General features: G+C 36.3%; 1 protein-coding gene and 1 non-coding gene across 5 annotated transcripts in view; one reads left to right on the forward strand and one right to left on the reverse strand.

Moving 5' to 3' along the window:
- LOC149842170 (uncharacterized) overlaps nucleotides 1–25,131 on the reverse strand; it is a 161,861-nt gene that overhangs the window by 120,128 nt on the left and 16,602 nt on the right. For all 4 annotated transcript variants that reach the window (XM_089998968.1, XM_089998970.1, XM_089998967.1 and 1 more), the window contains exon 5: nucleotides 20,329–20,389. In XM_089998968.1, coding sequence (XP_089855094.1) covers nucleotides 20,329–20,389 — 61 coding nt within the window. The remainder of the gene's footprint in view (nucleotides 1–20,328; nucleotides 20,390–25,131) is intronic.
- On the forward strand, nucleotides 16,084–16,202 carry LOC149842171 (5S ribosomal RNA). Its single transcript, XR_016431284.1, has one exon. It is a non-coding gene; the product is annotated as a 5S ribosomal RNA (ribosomal RNA).

Genomic DNA, 25,131 nt, shown 5'->3' on the forward strand with positions numbered 1-25,131 from the left:
TCACATGTAATACTAATAACTGTTTATTAGAAACAGATATTTTATTTTTATGAATTTTTTATTTTTATTTTTTGTAATTACCTTGGCCATTGGAAGCTCTATGGTCTTTTGACCAGAGTAATTGGAGCTCACCAACGGTCATAAATATGACCGTTGGGAGCTCCCAATGGCCTCCCTCCTTGTGGTAGCCATGATGTAATATTCAACTTCAATTGATGACAAAAAACACTTTTTGCTGCTTCTTGCGCTTCCAAAACACCTAGTCATCTATAAAGAAACAAAAACCAGTGGTTGAGCGTCTATCATTAGGATCTCCTCCACAACTGGAGTTGTGGATAAGCAATTAATTCAAGTAGGGAGGAAGAAGATAGTAAAAGTCCTTTGGACACAGAATTTAGTAAATATCTACTGATACACATAACAACAATCATGTGCACTATAGTAGGAGAGTGTTGGAATTGACTGACCGTGTGTACTGCATGTGAAATATCAAGTCTCGTGATGGTTAAGGGCTCCAATCATTTGTCGATAAAGAGTGGGATCATCCATAGGAGTGTCATCATCTATCTTCATTTTTGCATTTATCACTTCTGGAGTGTCCACTATTTTTTCATCTGTAATTTCAGACTTATCGATGATGTCAGAAGCAAACTTGGATCAAGTTAGAAACTGTCGCATAGGTGCGGGGTTGGGTGCGGCAATGCGGCGCTTTAAAAAAACTTGGGTGTAGGGGTGCGAGAGGGTATATATATACTTTAATAGTTTTAAGTTAACAATTAACACTAATGAAATAAAAACAATTATTATGTTATCAATTCATCATGCATAAATTCATGCAATAAATCAAACTAACAATCTACAATTCCAGAGCTGAACCCAAGGGTTCAGCATAGCCGAACCTAGCAGGATTGGGTTTGGTAGAGCCGAACACAAGGGTTCAGCAGAGCCGAACCCAGCAGGGTTGGGTTCGGCACTTGAGGCAACGAGGGGAGGAAGAAGAAGAAGAAGAAAATGAGGAGGCCAAGGAGGAATAAGAGGAGAGAGATAGAGAGGAGAAGAAAGAGAAGAGAAGGAGGACGAGGAGGAAGAAGAGAAGAGAGAAAGGTACCTTGCAATGTTTGTCGTTGTCGTCGTCGAAGGAGGAGAGGAGGGGGAGGGGAGGGCCGTCGTCGAAAGAGGAGGAGAGGAGGGGGAGGGAGATGAAATCATGCCCTAACCCCTCCCCCCTTACTTTTTTGTCCAAAATGGACTCGGTCAAAGTTGTTCGAGTCCATTTTGGACATATATAAACTTGGGTGTAGTTGACTGCACTAGGTGCTGCACCCGCATGGCGTCGACGCCGGTGTGGCACCCGGTTAGCCGAGTTCCTATGACAGGTTAAAAACTAGCCACGAGCAGAATATGCAACCTCAATCCCTAAAAAGTATCTAAGAAAACCCAAAGTCAGTCATTCAAAAATTTGTTTTAAAACATTTTTAATAAAACTAACTTCATATTTGTCTCCTCCAGTGATGATCATGTCATCAACGTAGAAAAGAAGAATAACAGTATATGCATCAGATCTCTTAATGAGCATAGCAGTGTTAGTATAATAGGAAGTACAACCTAGTTTAATCATAACAAAACTAAATCAATCATACTAGGCTTTAGGAGCTTGTTTAAGACCATAAAGTGCTTTCCTTAGGTGAAGCACTTCTCCAATAGGAAGTTCATATGCAGGTGATGGGTCCATATAAACTTCTTTTAATTCACAATTGAAGAAGGCATTCTTGACGTTCATTTGATAAATAAGCCAACATCTAATGGCAGCTACATCTATAAGAGTTCTAACGGAGGTCATCCTAGCTACTCATTTGAATATTTCATCATAATCTATACCATACTCTTGTGAATAACCCTTGGCAACTAATCTAGCCTTATGTCTCTCAAAAGTTTCATCACTCTTAGTTTTGGCTTTAAACACTCATCTAGAGCCTATTGTCTTCTTTCCATGAGGAAGATCTTTCAAGTCCCAGGTTTTGGATTTTTCTAAGGCTCTTATTTCTTCATTCATATCATTTATCCATTCAGGGTCACTCATGGCTTGGTTGTATGTGAAAGGCTCTAAGTAAGAAAAGATTTTGGTTAAACATACTCAATATTGCAGAGTAAAAGACTCATAGGATACAAACATATCTAGAGGTCTATTTGTCCTTTCTGATTTTCTAAGAGTGCTTGGTTCTTGATTTTTTAAGCTCGAATAATTTTCTAGGGCATTGGATGTAATATCACGTATTTTCATACTTAATCATTTTTCTAGTTTTTCAAAAATTTAGCTAAGTTGGTGAGAAAAATCGTTTGAACCTCGATTTTTAAATGATACTTTTGAGTCTGAGCTAGGCCCAGGTCTCATTGACAAGGTCGAGACAAGCCAATCGAAGCGTAAGAGAGTTTTATTTTCGATCTTTAAATTCAAGCAAAATTTGAGCGAAATTCAAGTTATTTTCGAATGAATTTCAAAATTTGATATTCGTGTAATATGTCGTTGAATGCGTCTCGAAATGCCGAGCGCAACGGTATGTTACTTTTTCATATTTAAGTTTCAGTTGGCCCAGAAATTGCATTTTTTTCAAAAAAGGAGTAGTTTGTCGGTTTGGATCCGGATTTGGATCGGACTGGATCCAATAGTTTTGATCCAGATTAATATGGATCTGGACTCTATCCAAGACCCATATTAATCTGGATTTGGTCCAGCCCAAATTTCATTTGGATTTAGAAGATGGATTTGGATCTTGAATCCAGATCTAAATTCATGTTCTACTATTTTATAGCTTTAAATTCATTAAAAAGCTTTAATTTGGAGTTAATTAAGGTTAAAAAGCCTCCCTAGTTAATTTGGCTATTTTTGGTAACTTCTAGATAATTATTAATCAATTAATACTAAATAATTAATTAATTAATTCTACTTAATTCTGAATTTTATTTTAGGGTTGTTCAGGACTTCTTAAAAGGGGTCTTTATACATTCCTAAAGAGACTTAAGTAAGTTTAAGAAAGAACTTCAAAAAAAATGGAAACTTTGAAAAAGTCAAAATATAGAGTTTTGAAAATTTTAAAAAAAGAGAGAGAGAGAATCCTCCAAGGAGGAAACTCTCCTTCTCCAGTAGAGAGGGTTGAAGAAGGGGGAGGGTATCACCCCCCTCTTGTCTATATAAAGTCCAAAAAAAAGGAAGGAAAGAGAAAAAGAAAGGAAGAAAGAGAGAAAGAAAGAAAAAGAGAGGAAGGAGATGAGGAGGAGAGCTGCTCCAGCCCTCCACCCATATTTTTCAACCTTCACCCTCATTTTTCTTTATTTTTTTTATTCAAGGTATGGGTTTTCTCTCTTGAATCGAGTGAGAAATTGATATAGATTGAATTTTCATGCAATAATTTGATGAAAAACCATGAAAAAAGTGTTTATATCTTGGTTTTTGCAAAAACACATGGAGGATGATGAATGGATGTTCCTCCATGGTTGTACTCTTGTTTATTTTTAATTCTTCCATGCAATAAAAATTTTGTATATGCGAAAACAGAGTTTTTATTAAATAGTAGAAGTGCTTATTTAGAGGTTTCTTTTGATAGATATTTTCATGGATGATATATATTATGGACTGTTATATGCATGTATTCATGTGGTATGCATGCATTCATCACAAAAAGAAACAAAAAGAAATCGTATAATGGTGAAATCTGAAAATACATGGAGTGTTGGTATGCTTATGCTTTTATATTATTGTTGAATGTGCGTATTGCATGCATTTGAAGGCTCGTGCTCATGTAGAATGCATATCCAAGCATATGAAAATTTGTATATACTCATATTCTTCTTTTGAAATCTATATTTTAGAACCTACGGATATATATACATATTTGGACAGATCTGCCTTATTAGATGAGCGGACAGATCTGGGCTATTGTTTGTTCTGTCCAATCGGGACAGATCTGTCCATTTTATAGGCAAACAGGTTTGGACAAACTTAAAAGAAGTTTCCTTTGTATGCAGTATCAGAATACTGAATATATATATATATATATAAAAAAAAAACGAGTCGTTGCTGCTGCTAGAAAGATCTCAATTCTTGTTCATGGGTATGCTTCAATGACTTTAGATATTTAAACTTACTATTCTGGATTTTGCCAACAAATCTTTTTCTTATCATACGATTTTTTTAGAAAGAGGTTGTACTTTGAAGAGAACATAAGCTTCTATTTCTACCAATGCTACACGATGAGAATGGAGACAGCTAGCAACCATTAATCCCAGATCATAGGGGTTAACATATATCAGCCATATGTTTGCATGGCAAGCCACTATTTGTGTGTGCAAGAGGAAGGAACATAAAAATACATAGAACTCTATGCATATGAGTTTTATACATGTGAAAAGACCGGTTCACAAGCAACATGTGAACCCTTTTTCTTTTCTCATAGCTTGCAAACATGTGCACTCACACACGTGTGTGCGTGTAATGAGATAGTCGTCCCTAGTGATGTTGGAGAATCACCCTTGGCTGCGAATTATATCACCATCATCATCATCCTCTCTTATTGACACTCATATGCAGAAGCGGAATAAGTATAACAATTCATATCAGTTAATGCTTACCTAATTTTCCTCCATCTGTACGTGGCAAACTCTTTATCTATTCCAGCATCACTATGTTGCTACTGTCCTAAGGAATTTGGCTAATGAAGTTTGTATATGGAAGAGAAAGTTTTTTTTTTTAATTGTCCAAGTGATGTTGATAACATGTGTTCATCTCTTCACCTCCCTTTGCATATGGCATACCCATTCCTGCTAGCTTTTCTATGGACTTATGAAATAATGTTTAGTTTTAAGCATGGGGTGGACCTGGCCCGACCTGGACAGCACCCAAACAAGTGCTGGTAGGCCCAGCCGAGTGGGCTCGTCTGGGTAGGTGGGTGCCTTTAAAAAAAAATGAATATAAAAGTTTAAAATCCTTGATGGTTGTGATAGGTGGGTGGCCTGTCACACCCAGCTGATCGGGTTCAGCTGGGTTGGGTTTGAAACCCAGCCAACGGGGTCGGCTAGGCTCAAGTGTCTTACTGCAAAAATAAAATTTTTGACACATGGTGGTTGCTTAAATCTGGAATTTCGATTTGGATATATATGTAAATTTTCAGATTTCGTTATGTGCATATATACATGTTAAAAATGAAAACTTCCACATGTTTTTTACTTCTTGTGTCATGCTTAAGTATTATGCTATATGAAGTTGTATCAAGGGGATGTGCATTTGATGTATGTTTCGCATGTACATAAATGCATAAATGTTCACTTGCCCAAATTGAGGTGATTCATGAATGAAATCATGTTTGTGGAATGGTTACATGAAAGCACATGTACATGAATAGTGAACTCATGCATATGGATGTTTTAATTCATGCACATTGTTATTCGACATATATGAGCATGCATCTTAAAAGCATGTTGACATCATTGCATTTATAGCATGATTGTTATGATTTTTTGCATATGATGCATCGATGATCAAAATGGATCATCACAGACCTAGTGAGCCTTGAGCTTGGATGCTCCTTCTTTACTTGTTGTTTTTCTAGATTGCATTGTTCTATGTTTCCACGTACTGGAGTCCCGTGATGAGCCTCGCATTTGGAAATGAGAATTTGTGGTATTAATTTGGCATGCTGAATTATAAATTAATAAAGCAACTATTAATAATAACATAAATAAAAAGATAATATACTTTCTAAGATGTCTCATTGGGAGTACGGGACTCTTGGAGTTGCAGTTTTGGGGAAACCGATAAGATACAAAAACTTTGTGTACATTGTTGTTGTCCCTAAACCCGATATTGAGGTTCTTTCTCCTAACCACGGTTTTAGAGAATTTTCGTCACTTTGCCTTAGAGTGGTATGTAGACACAGTTGTTTTGGTATACCAAAAAGAGTGACACCTGTGGATGGGTGGTCCATGGTATCCCGACATTAGATGGGTGGTCTAATGTTCTGAAGGTTGTTTCGGTCGAGGGCTAAGTTTGGAACCCAATGATAAAATACAATGTGCGTGCTAAGTTACCCTGAGAACCTAAGTCACACGGATTCAGCAAAGCAGGTGCCGCACCCGCGTCGACGCGACGTGAGTGCGCATGCGGGTGTGGCACCCGGTGCGGTCAACACAACCATGGGTGCGTGGACCGCACCCAGGGTTATTTTCATCCAATTTTCGAACATAAAAAAAAATTGTTTTTGCCCGATCAAAAGGGCTGCGAAAGAGGATTAAGGCAAGCAGCTCTTCTCTCCCTCTCGCCTTCTCTCCTCCCGACGTCTTGCAGGGAAACCCGACGCCACCTCCTCCTCTCCCTCATCACAGACCTCCGACGGTCGCCGACGTCAACCCCAATGATGCCCAGAGCCACCTCCTCCTCTCCTCTAAGGTAACCTCTCCCTCGTCCCCTTCCTTCTTCTATCTTTTCCCAACCCTTCCCCCCTCCCTCTCTTGTTGGGTCGACATGGGAGGGGTCGAGCCCCCCCCCCCCCCCCGCTCCCTTTGATTTCAGGGGAGGGGTCGTTGCTTCCCTATTTTCTGCAAGGGACAAGTCGAGCCCCCCTGCTCCCTTTGATTTCGGGGGAGGGGTCGAGCCCATCCCTGCTTCCTTGTTTTTGGCAGGAGAGGGGTTGAGCCCCCTTGCTCCCTCTGATTTCAGGGGAGGGGCCGAGACCCCCCTGCTCCCTCTAATTTTAAGGGAGGGGTCGAGCCCTCCTGCTCCCTCTGATTTCAGGGGAGGGGCCGAGACCCCCTGCTCCCTCTGATTTCAAGGGAGGGGCCGAGACCCTCCCTTGCTTCCCTGTTTTCGGCAGGGGAGGGGTCGAGCCCCCCTGCTCCCTCTGATTTCAGAGGAGGGGCCGATCCCCCCTCCCTGCTCCCTCTGATTTTAGGGGAGGGGCTGAGCCCCTCCATGCTTCCCTGTTTTCGCAGGGGAGGGGGGCGAGCTCCTCCCTGCTCCTTGTTTTTTCGATAGTCAGGGGTGAGGCGAGGCCCCAACCCTCCCCCCCCTCCTCCTCGTTTTCCCTGGACGAGCCGGGAGCTGGGCTCGTCCAGACCGAGCCTACCCCTCAACCCTCCTTTGTGAACCGGGAGTCGGGAGCTGGACTCGATATTATAAATCTTGATTGTCTGCATAATTGATTTTAATATAATTTTTTTGGTGTTTTCAGGACAAAAATAACAGACAAAATGAAAGGACTTGTGTAATCCTCATCCCCACATGTGAGTTCTGCTACTAGTTTTGTTGATAGTTGTAGCGGGAGTGATGATGTGGGGCCACTATGGGTACATGTAGATAAGCTTGCAAAAACTGGAGAAGGAGGTGGTGGAAACAAGAGATTTCGATGCAAGCTCTGTGAAAGAGATTTTGTTGGGTCTTACACAAGAGTGAAGACTCATTTGTTGAAGATACCAGGACATGGCATTTCAGGATGAAGAAAACTTGACGAGGCAATGCAAAGACAATACAAGAAAATACAAGAAGAATATGAGAAGAGAAAGACAATGAGTGATTCTTGTGTAATTAGTGTGCCATTTGGAAGCCACCAAGAAGATGCTGAAAAAAAAAAAAGTCAATGTAGGAGGTAGAGGAACGATACAAGCAACATTCAATCCATATGGAAGGGAGGACATGGATAGAAAAGTAGGGAGGTATTTTTATTCTATTTCACTACCATTTAATGCGACTAGAAATCTTTATTGGAAGGATTTAGTAACATCTTTGGCAAATTGTAATTTGAGTGGCTATGTACCTCCAAGCTCAAAAAAACTATGAACCACACTTCTTGCAGGAAAGAGGGCAAATGTGTAGAGGTTGCTAGAGATTAAAAAATATTTATGGGAGCAAAATGGAGTTTTTATTGTGTCTGATGGATGGACAGATATTCAAAGGCGTTCATTAATCAATTTCATTGCTTGTTCGCTTAGTGGCCCAATATTCTTGAAAGCAGTTGATGCATCTGGGGAATATAAAAATGCAAAGTATTTGAAGGAGTTATTTATAGAAGTCATAAAAGAAGTGGGTGATCATAAAGTAGTACAAATCATTACAGACAACGCTCCAGTTTGTAAAAGTGCAGCGTTGAGTTTGGAGAGTGAGTACCCTCGTATTTTTTGGACTCCCTATATAACACGCAGCTTAAATCTGGCCCTAAAGAGCATCTGCAACCCCAAACAAAAAGAAAATTCACAAGCATATGCTTTATGTTCATGGATTGAAGATTTAGAAAGAAATGTCAAAAGCATTAGGAATTTTGTTGTTAATCACCATTGTGCTAATGTCATATTTAATAGGCATTCTGACCTGAAATTGTTGAAGGTCGCTGAAACACGTTTAGCGTCCATCATTGTGATGGTGAAGAGGATTAAAAAAGTGAAGAATGTTTTGGTTAGCATGGTGACTGATAAAAATTGGACATTCTATCGTGTTGATGATGATGTCAAGGCTCAAGAAATTAAAAAATTTATTGTTGATGATGAGTTTTAGGACAGAGTGGTATACTTCCTTCAATTTACGCAACATATTTGGGAAATGTTAAGAGAAATTGATAAGAATGAGCTCATGCTTTACAGAGTTTATGAAATGTAGCATAATATGATTGAAAAAATACAAGTTGTAGTTTTCAAGCATAAAGAAAAAAATCCTGCATTGGATGATTCAGAATTTTTTAACCATATTCATTCGATTTTAGTCAGAAGATGGGATAAGAGGAACATTTATTTGCATTGCATGGCACATTCTCTTAATCTAAAATATTATGCAAGTAAGTTACAGGTAGAAATATGTGTATGATAAGACTTTTTCCAGAAGCATATCTTCTAAATCAAGTCACACAAGAGTTTGGAAAATTTCATTTTCGAGATTATATGGACCGGCATTATTCGCGAAAAATGAGGATAATATAGATCCTATCACATGGTGGTCAACATTTGGATCAGAAACACCTCTTCTCCAACGTCTTACATTAAGATTGCTATCGCAGTCTACTAGTTCATCTTGTTGTGAAAGAAATTGGAGCACATATTCTCAAATCCACAACATGAAGAGAAACAAACTCACCAGCAAGCGTGCAGAGGATTTAGTATATGTTCATTCAAATCTTCGACTACTTTCGCGAACGAATGATGAATACAGGTATTAATTTGCTCTCTTAGTTATTTGACTATTTCTTAGTTTTTCTTTTAAATATACATGTATTGTATTTAACATTTTTAAATTGGGTTTGTAACGCAGACAAGGAACATCCAAATTTTGGGATGTAAACCCAGAAGAGTGTGACTTCGAGGGAGAGCATGATTTCAACATGACAAACATGGATTTATCTGAGCCCAGAATTCCTTCTAATGATGCATTTGATGATGAAGAAAAAAATTATTAAGATCCATTACTTCATCGTCATATACATTGTAGGATATACTTTTGGTATGTAATTTAGTTATTTTCTGTTTTACTTATTTGACTGATATTTAGGTTGATTTATGTAATTGCTTTTACTTATTTGATTGATATTTAGGTTGATACATTGCATGCATGATGAATGATATTAGATATTATGACAATGTTAAATGTTAAAACTTTAAAATTATATATATATATATAATATATAATATTATATATATATAATTTTTTACATTTTTGCCCTGTCACACCCCTACGCCCAAGATTTTTTAATGTGTCGCACCTGCACTCATGTGACATAGCTGGGAACCCTACTTGACCTTGGGAATTCTTACCCGTTTGGTGTATCTGCGGGCAATAGTAATAAAAAATGAAACTTAAATGTGTGTGCATCCTAATAGGGACATGCATGTAAAAGAGGATTTGATTAAATATAATTTATTCATGCATATGCATTGAGTTCATGCATTTTTCTGTTATGCATTAGATCATGCATATTTACTTTTTTTTCACTTGTCCTGTATGATTAACTGTATGATATTCTATCATGTTGCATGCTGAATATCTTTAATGTTTATCTGAATTATGTTCTTATTGCAGTAGTATCTCTTAAATTATTGTATTAATTCTCTTTTGTACTCTTTATGCTCATTTGTTTCATTAGAGAGACTTGTACTCAGAATCTTGTTTTGTTCTAACACCCATATTTTTCCTATATCTTGCAGCCTTAGGTACCTAGTGAAAGGACGTGGTTCTGGGAGAGCTACGAGTGCATCACGACTACTGGTGAGATCACTTAGGGACAACGTGGCTCTACTCTTTCACTTGCCCTTTTTGGCTTACTCTGATTTTTTATTATTTTGCACTTGTCTCGGATTATTTAATTTTGAATTAGTAAAGTTGATTCAGCTTGGGTTTGGTTTGAAAGATGGGGTGTAAGATCCCTTGTGGTTGGTTGAGTTATCCAGTTGGGAATGGAACTGTAAAGGCCCCGGGTTTCTGAGAAGACTTTCGCAATTGATTTAAAAATAATAATTCTGCACTTTTTCAGAAGTACGATTTGGGGTCATTACATTGGAAGGTCTATCACTCCCTCTTCAACTATATTTGATAACTAGTGGTTCACCATCTATGTCATGAGACTCACGTAGGAATAAGGTTCATTATTGATATCAACATTGTTATTTAACAATTCTTTATTACATTTAAGAACTAATTTCATAAAAGAGTAATTATTTTCTTCCTTGGGCAGGTTTATATCAAAGAAACTTTCTTGTTCTATAAAGGTAATATTTCTTGAAACATAGAGTTTGACGTGTTTAAAATCATAGCACCTAAACCTTGTTTGGCTTTCCCCATAACGGAGTCACGGGCGAGTCAGTATATATATATATATATATATATATATATATACATATGTAATATATTTTATATATAATTATATATGAAATATTACATATATTATATATAAAAATATGATTATACATGTATTAATAAAATTATACATTAAATATATTATACAAATATAATATAATGCATATTATATATAATATATTGGTAAAATAATATAAAATATAGATAGTATATACATATATTTATATATTTTATATAAAATATAAAGTTAACATGACCCGACCAAGTCACAAGTCACTCAAGGACGAGCCGAGTGACGAGTCACTAAGTTTTAAAACCATGGCTGGAGAAAGTCTATTTATGAGGTAAACTGCAGTAACAACACTTTCTGCCCAAAAATGTTTTGGAATATGTTTAGAAATAAGCAAGGTTCTAGTGGTTTCTATTATATGCTTATGTTTCCTTTCAGCCATACCATTTTGTTGAGGTGTGTTTGCACACGATCTTTGATGCAAAATGCCATGATTTTTCAAATAGTTTTTAAAATCATTTGACATAAATTTTCCCCCTAAATCAGAATAGAAGACAGAAATATTGGTTTTAAGAAAGTTTGTAACAAAATTAGAAAAAGTCTTGAAGGTTTCAAACACTTCGTTCTTATGCCTAAGAAAGTAAATCCAAGTAAAACGAGAATAGTCATTCACAAAAATCACATAATAAGCATATCCACCTTTTGAAGTAACAAGGGCAGGATCTCATACATCGTAGTGTATTAATTCAAGTGGCTTGAAAGCAAAGAAGGTTCTCTCTTGATAAGGAATGGCTTTCATACCAACGGGTGCTCGGCGTGATTGGTAGGAGCTGTCACGGCACGTCCCCTTGTGGTGGGACGTTGCAGGTTCAAAACCCAATGGTATGTTGAATAACTGGTGGGGGTCTGCCTAACCCCAGCTTGCCTTTGGCATGCATTTTCCCAAGAAAATAGTTAGTACATTAAAATTTTTCTCAAATGATATACATTGAATAACTTAAAAATATTATGATGACTTAGTCTTTGGTGCCACAAAAAAATATCCAATTTTTGTACATTGAGACAAAAGGTATCTTTAGGAATGATCAACTGATCCATGTAATAGAGATCCCCTTCTCTATGCCCTTTCCCAATCTGCTTTTCGGATTGGAGATCTTGTATTATACACTGATAATATGTGAAGGATATACTACAACCATGATCAGTTATTTGAGAAACTGAAAGAAAATTTAAATCAAGTTTTGAAACAATTCTGACTTTTGGAATAGAAAAATATGAAAAAAAAATTAAATCTCCAATTCCTTTAATATCAAGAGAGGAATCGTCAGCGGTAAACACATTAGATGTACTTGAATTAATACCACAATTGGAGAGCATAGAACTATTAGGGGTCATATAGAAAGAAGCCTCAGAATCTAAGAGCCAAGTTGCATCATTGTCCTCCTGAGAAGCCGCTACAGTAGCTACTCTCTTCTCGTCCTTTCCTTTGAATTCAAGGCAATATAACTTGATGTGTCCCAGTTCCCTACAGTAATAATAAATAATTTTCTTTCTCCCATCATTGTTGCATCCTCCCAAAGTTATTTTTAGAGAAGTGAGGGGGCTTGTAAATGAGTGTTAACATCGAGTCTAAAGACGACCAACACGTTGTCTTTGGACTCCTTAGATTCGGGCATGGATTTAAGTCTCGTTTCTTCCATGCATACTTGTGAAAAAATCTCATGTATAGGTGGTAGCTCTTCTTGCTTATGATGGATGATATTATTTCGAACTTGTTCAAATTAGGGTCTTAATCCTCTCACAAATTGAAAAATTTGTTCACCAAGAATTTGATTTTTCCTAAGGCCAGCATCATTAGGGGTATCCCAATTTTTCCTAAGGCGAGCATCATTAGGGGTATCCCAAATAGGCTTCATCTTGGCTATTTGATCCCACAACCTCTCAAGAGTTTTATAGTACTCTCTAACACTTTTTTCTCCTTGTTTACAGTTGTGAATCTTATCTTGTAATTTTCATTTATGAGCGGCATCAGTTTTGCGTGTAGGTTTGTTTGATAAAAACCCACGCTTCATCGGCCCCTTCAAACTCTAAAATATTTTCACAAGGTTCTTTACACGTACTTTCCATAAATAGAGACAAAACATTGGCATGACCAACTTTTCATTCTTTAAAGTCCTTTTTTTAGTCCAAAAGAGCCTTTTCTCTCTCTTTTCCCTTAAGAGTTTTTTCCTTAGTTACTTTGTCTTCCCAACAAATAGATTTAGTGAGAATAGGTTGAGGTTCCGGTAAGGAACCATCAACATATTCCCACAACTCCTTACCAATCAAGATTCTTTTTTTAGCGATAGCCCACTTATTATAGTTCTTCTCATCAAATTTGATGAGAACAACCGTAACTTCCTTTTTGCCATAGTACCAAGAGAAGATAGAGTGAGAAAAGAGAAGAGGTAGAGAGGAGATAGATAGAGGAGGTAGAAAGAAGTGTTGATGATGCACTTTTCTGAAGCAATGAAGTTCACGTATTCTTGATGAACGCTCCACTTCAAATATACCATATGCTCTGGTACCATGTCATGAAATACAAGAAATAACTATAGGATGCCACTTATGGGCTTACAAAGACACAAAAGTATAGACAACCAAAGACCACTTATAGGTCAAGACACACAAACACAAAACCCACTAGTGGGCAAGAGAGAGAACATAAAAATATAGGATCTTATTTCAATAAGTGCTTTAAACAAGCATAAATACAAGAGGGGGTTCATCCCCTATTTATACACAAAGAGGGACCAAAACGCGCAATTGAGAGTGTTCCCAACGGCTAGAAATATAATAGTTGGGAACACTCCCAACAACTCTTTTATCAAGGGCATTACAAAGACAGTAATGCCCTTGACAAGAAGAAGAAAATAAAAAGGTAAAAAATACCTAAAGTGTCTCTAATGAGCACGACTATTTACAAAAAGTAAAAAGACCAAAATACCCCTAATGGGTATTTACCTATTGCATTATTATGAGAGTGTATATATATATATATATATATATATATATACTTTAACACTTCTATGGTGGTATAGGATTTATATATATTTAAGGTCTAAATGCAAAATCTAACCTTTGGATCATGTTTTACATGTTTTGTTTAAGATTTCCATGTGTTAAAGTTAATTGAAATATGATGTTTTATACCATTTCTAGACCACCCTTATTTTCATGAATTGTGAGCCGTTGATTTTCACTATCTTAAAAATAGGATCATATGGTGTATTAGACATGATAAAACCTTTTAAATAGTAAATAAATCATGCTAAACACATTTGTATGGTTAGATCTACCATTTGGTGGCTAGATCCATACAAACGAGTGTGGACCACCATATGGTATCATGGTATAAAACCACCTTATATTTTCCCATATATATGAGAATGGGGATTGTGTCGCCCCCTTTTTTTGTCAAATCATGTTAGGACCCTCCAAAAATCATAGATTTAGGTGTTTTATGCTAGATCTGAACCAATAGAAAACATGTTTTGTATTAAGCATTTTATGCTCAAATGTGTATTTTAAAGAGGTAAAATAATCAATGGTTGACATTGAACTGAAATTTGATGATAAAATATTCACATTTTTACATCAAACCAATTCAAAACAAAGCTTGTTTCTTCATAAATACGCAATGACAAACATATCTAACGATTTAGATCAAGCATAAAACACCTAAAGCTATAAGTTTTTTAGGGTCCTATCGTGACCCAACAAAAAAAGGGGCAGCACAATCCTCTCTCTCTCTCTCTCTCTCTCTCTCTCTCTCTCTCTCTATATATATATATATATATATATATGAAAATTGGTTCCTCCTACCATCGATACGATGTGGACTGTTATGATTTTCAATGTTCCTAGCAAGGTTGTAAGTATTGTATCGTTACCCGTATTGGTCGAGCCCAAAGTAATTGTAAACGTATAATAAATCTTTAATAAAAAATTTCAAAAATTCTAAAAAAAAATCTAGAAAATCAGAAAATTTTAGCATAAATTATAAAATAATCATATCACGTAAAACAATGATGAATTGCACAAAATACAACCATAAATTCACATATAAAAGCAGCTACATAATATAAATTAATACCAAACCATGCAACTGATAACTGACAATGTAAATAAAAGACAACTACATCATTTAAATTTTAAACACAATTAAAGCCTTAGATTTAACCAATAAGAGTTTGTGATAACTAAAAACATTACATTTAATCAACGTCTTATATGTCAATCTTCATCTCTAAAGTTCTAAAGTTCAAGTTCTAAAGTTCTAAACTATAAAGATCCTAAAACTAAACTATCTTATAGAGCCTATTTGTCAAAAATCAAAATAGTATTTCCTCAGTTCTGCATTCAATTGTCGCTCGATGATCTTTTTATATTGGGCTATTTTTTTTTGGCAAGTGGGTCATCATTATCATCATCTTCAGAATCTGGAACAATAGTTGGAAGTCCTTCATCTTTGCATTTTTGCAAAATTCTTCAAATTTCTTCTATTTCAACAATAACATCAGCACGAAAAGTTGCAAGAATAGATGAAGAATCACAAGAACGTACATTTTGATCTTGACCTACAATATGTTGCTTAAATCTATGCAACCCACCCTCTAATAATAGCATCACAAAACAAACATCTCAAATTCAATGGTAACCCTAGTCGTAGTACATCATCAATGCTTCTGCAGTATTGTCATGCAGGATCATCTCTAATATGACATGAACGTGAAGACGACATTGAAGGATCTAAAATAAAATAAAACCAATTAACAAAAACACTCAATAAGAAGCAAAGAACAGAGATTTTGTACCTTAACACACTTTCTTGAGTGAAAAAATGGTGAAAATGCACTCTTGATAAGATCGTAAAAGCTCTCTCTCTTGCGCACGAATAGGCCCCCAAATCGCTCTTACTGAACTTAAGGTGTGTGGGTTCTCTTCTACCGAACTCTAGACATATGGAGAACTCGGCCCTCAAGAGGCCTTTTAAACCCAAAATGAAAAAAATGCAACTTTCAGCCTTTTTTAAGTGCACCAACATTGAATCGTACGATACATGGGTGTACGATACACCCGATACGGATATGATACACTTGTATTGCAATACAAGTGTGTATTGTATCGCAAAACACAAAAGTAATGATATATATCGTACTATACGTACAAAAGGTGAGTTTTTTTTTTTGCAAAATCTGATGTCACATAAGGGTGCGATCATACCAGCACTAAAGCACCGGATCCCATCAGAACTCCGAAGTTAAGCGTGCTTGGGCGAGAGTAGTACTGGGATGGGTGACCTCCTGGGAAGTCCTCGTGTTGCACTCTCAAAAAAAAACTCCGCCTGTGTAGTTATACACTGCCGGTCCCAAGCCCGGATAAAGGAGGAGGGTTGCGGTAGGCCTGTGACAGCCAGCATAAAAACTTTGTCATATCCTATGAAAATGAACCAATATGAGAATTTCGTTGGGGCGTTCCCTACTGAGCGACGCGTTGTACTCTCTAGGCCCGGAGGCAGTGATAAATGTGCAAGGGTTGCTAGGTCGTCGCCCAGAAGCGACGCGTCACACCGGCGCCCGGGTGTGGTGTCAAATAGGCAAGGGTTCCCTCACTTTGTTGGACGGGTGGGGGTAAAGAAGTTAGTCCAAGACCATAAAATTAGGTTAGCCACTTGGAACATAGGGTCTTTAACTGGTAAGTTGGTAGAGTTAGTAGATGTTATGTGTAGGAGAAAGATTGATATTTTATGTCTTCAAGAGACCAAATGGGTAGGTGAGAAAGCTAAAGTGATAGAACCTTGGGGATATAAGATTTGGTATACAGGAATAAATAGGAATAGGAATGGAGTAGGGATTGTTATGAGTCGTCAGTTTATAGATAATGTAGTTGAGGTCCGTAGGAAGGGTGATAGAATTTTACTTATTAAATTAGTATTAGGTACGGATATTATTAATATTATTAGTGTTTATGCACCTCAAGTAGGTTTAGATGATTCCATTAAGCATCAATTTTGGGAAGATTTAGATGGAGTAGTACAAGAGACATCTTATGGAGAAAAGCTTTTCATCGGCGGTGACCTTAATGGACATGTAGGCATTAGTAGGGATGGATTTGAGAATATCCATGGAGGCTATGGTATAGGAAAAAGAAATGAAAGTGGAGAAAGGATTTTAGATTTTTGTTTGTCCTATGATATGATCTTAGCAAACACTTGGTTTAGGAAGAGGGAGTCTCACCTAGTAACATTTAAAAGTGGGGTTAATACGAGTCAGATAGATATTTTCCTACTTAGAAAGAGAGATAGGGGTTGTTGCATCGATTGTAAGGTTATACCAGGAGAAAGTGTAGTTACACAACATAGAGTCTTAATTTTAGATCTTAGAATTAGACAATGCCGCAAAAGGGATAGACATAGGATAGATCCTAGAATTAAGTGGTGGGCACTGAAAGGAGCTAAACAAGGAATGTTTGTAGAGCAGGTAGTTAAGGAAGTTGATTGGTGTCTCGAGGAGGATTCAGAATCAATGTGGAATAAGATAGCGGGTGGTATGAGAAAAGTAGCTAAGGAGGTATTGGGTGAGTCTAAAGGCGGTGCACCACTAGGTAAGGATACATCATGGTGGAACGAGGATGTCAAATTAGCTATTAAGGTTAAAAGAGAGTGTTATAGAAATCTAAGTAAGAGTCGTGATAATGAGAATTTGGAGAAGTATATGATAGCAAAGAAGGAAGCTAAAAAAGTTGTTTGAAACGCGAGGGCTAAGGTATATAAGGAGGTTTATGACAAGTTGGATACCAAAGAAGGCGAGAAGGATATTTATAGGCTTGCAAAGATGAGAGATAGGAAATCGAAGGATTTGGGTATGGTTAGATGTATCAAAGATGAAACGCAAAGGGTTTTAGTCAAAGATGAGGAGATTAAGGAGAGATGGAAAGATTATTTTGATAAGCTATTTAATGATAGTCATGCTCAAGATCTTGGAGACTTCTCCATTCCTTTTCATGAGATAAATCGTGACTTCATGCGCAAGATTCAAAAGAAAGAAATTGCAGAGGCTTTGAAGAAAATGAAATCAAGAAGGGCAGTTGGCCCAGATGGTATACCTATCGAGGCTTGGAAATGCTTGGGAGAGAAAGGTTTAGAATGGTTGACAAATCTTTTTAACTTGATTTGGCGAACAAATAAGATGCCTAATGAGTGGAGGAAGAGTACTTTGGTGCCTTTATATAAGAATAAGGGTGATATACAAGATTGCACAAACTATCGTGGTATAAAACTCATGAGTCATACTATGAAACTTTGGGAGAGGGTGATTGAGTCTAGGTTGAGGAAGGTTGTCATGATATCGGAGAATCAATTTGGTTTTATGCCTGGAAGATCAACTATGGAAGCTATACATCTTCTTAGACAACTTATTGAAAGATATAGAGAGAGGAACAAAGATTTGCATATGGTTTTTATTGATTTAGAGAAGGCATACGATAGAGTACCTAGGGACGTTCTCTGGTGGACAATGATGAAGAAAGGTGTTTCTCTCAAGTACATTAGTATAATTAAAGATATGTATGAAGGAGTAGTAACCAATGTCCGCACTTGTGGAGGGGTGACAACCAATTTTCCGATAACGGTTGGGTTACATCAAGGATCTGCTTTAAGCCCTTTCCTATTTGCGATAGTGATGGATGAGCTTACGAGATCAATTCAAGAAAATGTACCGTGGTGTATGTTGTTTGCTGATGATATTGTTTTGATTGATGAGTCTAGAGCTGGGGTTAATGCTAAGTTAGAATTATGGAGACAGACATTGGAAGCTAGAGGTTTTAAGTTGAGTAAGAGTAAGACTGAATATATGGAATGTCGGTTTAGTAAGCAACGAAGTAGTGATGGGAGTGTAGTGAAGCTTGGTGAGCAAGATATACTGGTGAATGATTATTTCAAATATTTGGGATCCATCATTCAAAAGTATGGAGAAATTGATGGAGATGTAAATCATAGGATAAAGGTTGGGTGGATGAAATGGAAAAGTGCTACTGGAGTGCTGTGCGATCGTAGAATGCCATTGCGGTTGAAGGGAAAGTTTTATAGGACGACTATTAGACCCGCTTTACTATATGGTACGGAATGTTGGGCTGCCAAGAGACATCATATTCAAAAAATGAGTGTAGCTGAGATGCGGATGCTTAGATGGATGTGTGGAAATACAATAAAAGATAAGATTCGGAACGAAGAGATACGTAAGAAGGTAGGTGTTGCACCCATTGAAAATAAGATGCGAGAGAATCGTTTACGGTGGTTTGGACATATTCGGCGAAGGCCTAATGATGCCCCAGTTAGAAGGTTGGAGAAATGGGAAAATATATTAGTTAAAAGAGGTCGGGGTAGGCCTAGGAAGACTTGGATGGAGATGATAGGAAAGGATATGAATGCTTTGAACCTCACCGAGGACATGGCGTTGGATAGAAATGATTGGAGGAAAAGGATTCATGTGGAAGACCCAAAATGAATTTCTTTTTTGGTTCATATCGCTGACCCCAATTGTTTTTGGATGAAGGCGTAGTTGTTGTTGTTGTTGATGTCACATAAGTGTTCAGCTGCTTCAGCATGATTTATTTGCTAGGAATCGGTTGTTGGATCATATTTTTTTGATGAAAAATTATGATTTTATAAGCCTTGACATTTATGAAAAATTTAGACCATTGATTTTTGAAGCCTTATAAAAAATTGCTCAAATGACGAAATCGGATGATCCAAGAGCCGATCCCTACCAAATGAACTATCTAGAACACATCTGTAAGGCCGGAATAGAAAAAAGAAGCAAAAATTGGAAAAAATGGAAAATCAAAACGGTCTAATCCCTCCTCCATGGGTAGAAGGGACCAACTACTCTCTCTCTCTCTCTCTCTCTCTCTCTCTCTCTCTCTCTCTCTCTCTCTCTCTCTATATATATATATATATATATATATATATATATATATATATATATACATGTGTGTGTGGGGGGGGGGGGGTAATACATCAATGCTAAATGGGTTTTTCAGCTTTTCTGTTGTTTTTTTGCGGTTTCAACCCCATAAATGTGTTGGGCATGGTCGATTTACTAGGAATCCACACATGGATCATGTGTTTTCAATGAAAAAAATGAGATTTGGAGCCTCAAAACTTTACAAAGATTTTGGACCATTGATTTTTCGAACCTTATAAAAACCCACCCATGTGTCAAAATCGAACACTTCAAGAGTAGATCCCCTATAAATTCAAGTACATAGATCACATCTGTATGGTCAGAATTTAAATATAAAACAAAAAAAGCCCGAAAAAACCCATTTAGCGTGTTTCATTTAGCATGGATGCATTACCTTTTAAATATTCAGGTGACTTTCTGACAACCACAATTAAAGAATATAGTCAAATGTAAACAATTATGCATGAAGCAAGAGACGTACTCAGATGCACCTTATACACAGGGGTTAGATGAGTATCTGCAATTTTTTGATGTTTCTCCAAAGCCTGAATGCTAAGAAACATGAAACAAAGAAATAAAAAATCCATCACTATATGAACTGAGCTTACAAAGACAAGCTGTATACAGAAAGTTAGAAACATACATTTTTAAACAATTTCTTTCACAAATGCAAAATTAAGTTCATGTTTCTATGTACCAAAGGTGAAAATATCAAACACAAAATGAAAAGAAAGGAAGTTATCAATTAAATGCATGATGCGATCCTCTTAAGGGATTATAATTATCGTGACATGTTAAATGATATATGAAATGTATATTCTCCGCTTTGATCACATCAATAGTATACAAAGGGTAAGGTGGAGCCAGTTATCGAACTGGTATCACATCACCATAGCTTCTGGTACCTGTATACATGGTTGGCATTCTCAGAACTCGGGTTTGGATCAGCGACTGTCAACTCGGTGATTCAAGCAAGTCAATTCAGTGACTCGGGCAAGTCAAGACTTTTTATTAATTTGTTAAAAATAAATAATAACAATATAAATGTACGTGTTATTATATGAAATAATAATTCATATAAATTAAGAAATAAAATAAATGAGCATGTTAATATATATCAGCAAAATAATTGGATATTTTAGCATCTCATAAAATTTTAGATATGATTCTTTGGTTTTTTTACTTAAAAATAAGCAAAATATTTGATTATTTCAACATTTCATAATATTTTTGTCTTGTTTTTAATTTAATATAAGGCAAATGTTTGATTGTTTCCTTAAACATAGATGAAATATTTGATTATCTCATGCTTTTATAATATTTTGGGTTGATGGGTTCTATTCTTTTTTTTGGAGTTAATAGAGTTCATTTACTTTAAGGTAAGTATTAGTGCCTTGGTGGTTGTCTTGCATATGAAAATAGTCCCATATCGATGGGAAAGGTAGAAGGTGTAATATCTTGTATTTTTTCATGATTTTTAAAATAAAAAATATAATTTTTAAATTATACATTTATTTAAATTGATAAAATCATGAAAAAATATATTAAAATATAAGTGACATCAGCTGGATCTGGGCGTGGCCCAGAGCCCACTGACATGACCTAAATGAGTTAATTATAAGTTATGAAATTTTTTGTTTTTAACCTTTAAATTCAAGGAAAAATCGAGCAAAAATCAGGTTAAATTCAGGCAAAATTAAGGTATGACCACCGTTAGATCCGCCTCAGAATATAGATCTCGTTGGCGACCTGTTTTTCCGAAATCGGATTGCGGTTGGCCCAAAAAATGCATTTTTCAAAAATGACCAGCCTCTATTTTTGATATTTTTCTGGATTGGATTGGACTAGATCCGCTTTGTTTGATCCAAGTTAACATGGATCTAGACCCAGTCCAAGATTCATATTGACTATGATCTGGTCCAGCTAGGATCCATGTGGATTTGGATATGGATTTGGATCTTGAAACCAAATCTGGATACAAAATTGATCCATAGTCATTTTAAAGCTTTAAAATCAACTTTAAATTAAAATAGGATGAGGTAAAGTTTTACCTGGGGTAGAACTCTACCCCATAGGGCTTTCCAAAGGGGGCAACACCCTCTAGAATATTCCTTTAGATATTAATGATAAAATAATTTTTTAATTAAAAAAAATCTAGAAGATAAAGTAGAGTTCTACATGAAGTAGAACTCTACGCAACTAAGGAGTTCTAGAGGGGACATCACCCCTATCTAGAAACAATTTAAAATAAAAAATAATAATATAATAAAAATATATAAAAAGGGGGTTGTATCTCCCTCCCTAGAACTCGTGTTCTAGAGAGAGAGAGTTAGAGATAGTGAGAGAGAAAAAAACCAAGCAAAAATAGTGTAGAGAGAGAAAGAAAAGGAGAGGAAGAAAAATATTTTTTTTCCAAAGCATCCATCGATTTTTCTGAGTTTTTCCACGCTACGAATCAAGGTACGGGTTTCTCTCAAATTTCTCACGGGAAGGAAATTGTATAAACCAATTTAAGCATGAGTTAAGCGGGGAACAAAAAGGAAAATCTGATTTCAAAGCAATATATATATATATATGTTGTCGATTTTATATAGATATATGCATATGTATATTTATTCTCATGTATATCGATTTCCCAAGTCCATGCATCTGAATATATATATATATATATATATATATATATATATATATATATATATATATATATATATATATATTCAGACTCATCGATTTTATTGAATTTGCATATACATATTAACGAGTTCATTGTTCATGCATTCTAAAATATATTTATGCTTTAGATTTAGTCGATCTTATTGTTGATGCATCTGAAAATATGCATATAACCTATATGTGTCGCTATTATACTCATGCGTGTGTGCTTCAGTAATTGCCAATTTTATTGGAGAGATACATGGTTGCCAATGTTATAGGCTTGACGAGTATGTTTGGTTGATTTCCCATACTAATACATATTGAATATATGTATATGTATATATATTCAGATTTGTCAAGTTTCCAGACTCTTGTAATCTGAATATATATACATATGTAAGATTTGTTGATCATGCATCTAAATATGTTTTTTATTTAGATATTGTCAAGTTTTCATCATTGTCCACTAGGGACGTTCTCTGGTGGACAATGATGAAGAAAGGTGTTTCTCTCAAGTACATTAGTATAATTAAAGATATGTATGGAGTAGTAACCAATGTCCGCACTTGTGGAGGGGTGACAACCAATTTTCCTATAACGGTTGGGTTACATCAAGGATCTGCTTTAAGCCCTTTCCTATTTGCTATAGTGATGGATGAGCTTACGAGATCAATTCAAGAAAATGTGTTGTGGTGTATGTTGTTTGCTGATGATATTGTTTTGATTGATGAGTCTAGAGCTGGGGTTAATGCTAAGTTAGAATTATGGAGACAGACATTGGAAGCAAGAGGTTTTAAGTTGAGTAAAAGTAAGACAGAATACATGGAATGTTGATTTAGTAAGCAACGAAATAGAGATGGGAGTGTAGTGAAGCTTGGTGAGCAAGAAATACCGGTGGATGATTCTTTCAAATATTTGGGATCTATCATTCAAAAGTATGGAGAAATTGATGGAGATGTAAAGGTTGGGTGGATGAAATGGAAGAGTGCAACTAGAGTGTTGTGCGATCGTAGAATGCCATTGCGGTTGAAGGGAAAGTTTTATAGGACGACTATTAGGCCCGCTTTACTATATGGTACGGAATGTTGGGCTGCCAAGAGACATCATATTCAAAAAATGAGTGTAGCTGAGATGCGTATGCTGAGATGGATGTGTGGAAATACAATAAAAGATAAGATTCGGAACGAGGAGATACGTAAGAAGGTAGGCGTTGCACCCATTGAAAATAAGATGAGAGAGAATCGTTTGCGGTGGTTTGGACATATTCGACGAAGGCCTAATGATGCTCCAGTTAGAAGGATGGAGAAATGGGAAAATATATTAGTTAAAAGAGGTCGGGGTAGGCCTAGGAAGACATGGATGGAGGTGATAGGAAAGGATATGAATGCTTTGAACCTCACCAAGGACATGGCATTGGATAGAAATGAATGGAGGAGAAGGATTCATGTGGAAGACCCAGAATGATTTTCTTTGTTGGTTCATATCGCCGACCCCAATTGTTTTGGGATGAAGGCGTAGTTGTTGTTGTTGTATTGTCAAGTTTTCATTTACGTGCATCAGAATAGATTTTGTTTCATTCAGATTTGCCGAGTTTATAACTTGCATATGAACATATTGTATTTCAGTTTTGTCGAGTTGGTATTTATGCATCGGAAATAAATTCTGCATTTTTCATTTATACGTGTTTCAGATTTGTTATCTTCATTAACAAAAAAATATTTATGTTTACAGCCGGATATTTATCAATGGATTAAGTGGTTCATGTATGTAGTCGTATCTGGGTGTCTACAGGCCTAGCCGACCCATGTACATGGATCTGCTAACATACTGTTCATGTTGTTATATGCTAAATTTTGGGTCTGGCCGACCCAATCATGTACATGGATCAGCCAGCATGTTGTATAGGTTGCTAATTGCACATTTTTGGGTCTGGCTGACCCATGTGCATGATTTAAATCATGTACATGGATTTGTACACATTGGTACTGGTCTGGCCGACCCATGTACATGAGTATGATCATGTATATGGATCAGCCAATGTGCTGATACATGTTTGACTGTGGTCTGGCCGATTATGATCATGTACACGGGTCAGCCAGTATGATGTTAATATATATTTTTCAGCTTAGCCGACCCATGTACACGATTTTGATCATGTACACAGATCTGCCCTAGCCTTTAGCCTATTAATCGGACCAACAGAGGTAAAAATTTCTGCATAATTGGTTAAGTACATGAAATTGGTCATGTACATGTTTAAGATTGATATATGTATTCTTTTTTAGATGTAACATAAACCTGATCTTGATTTGGTTAGTTTGCAATTGTATATGTCATATGTATGAACCTGAAATTTATTCGATGTTTGCATCACTGTGATCATATGCATGTTTTGTTGTTATGTATGAAATTGATCATGAATGGTGTATTCTGCAAGCATTGTATTCGCATGTATATGTGCTTGGTTTAATGTGCATTCATATTTTGTATTTTGAATGTACATTGTGAACATGTTTCGAAAAAATATATATTGCATGTTCATTGAAATTTTACAAAGATGCATAAATTTCTTTAAAATGTGTTGGTGGTTAAGATGTGAACCACTGTAGACCGTGTAGGCCAAAAATATGTGTTGCTCC

The sequence above is a fragment of the Nuphar pumila genome, chromosome 3, assembly GCF_984573655.1.
Source record: "Nuphar pumila chromosome 3, dmNupPumi1.hap1.1, whole genome shotgun sequence".
Classification (NCBI taxonomy): domain Eukaryota; kingdom Viridiplantae; phylum Streptophyta; class Magnoliopsida; order Nymphaeales; family Nymphaeaceae; genus Nuphar; species Nuphar pumila.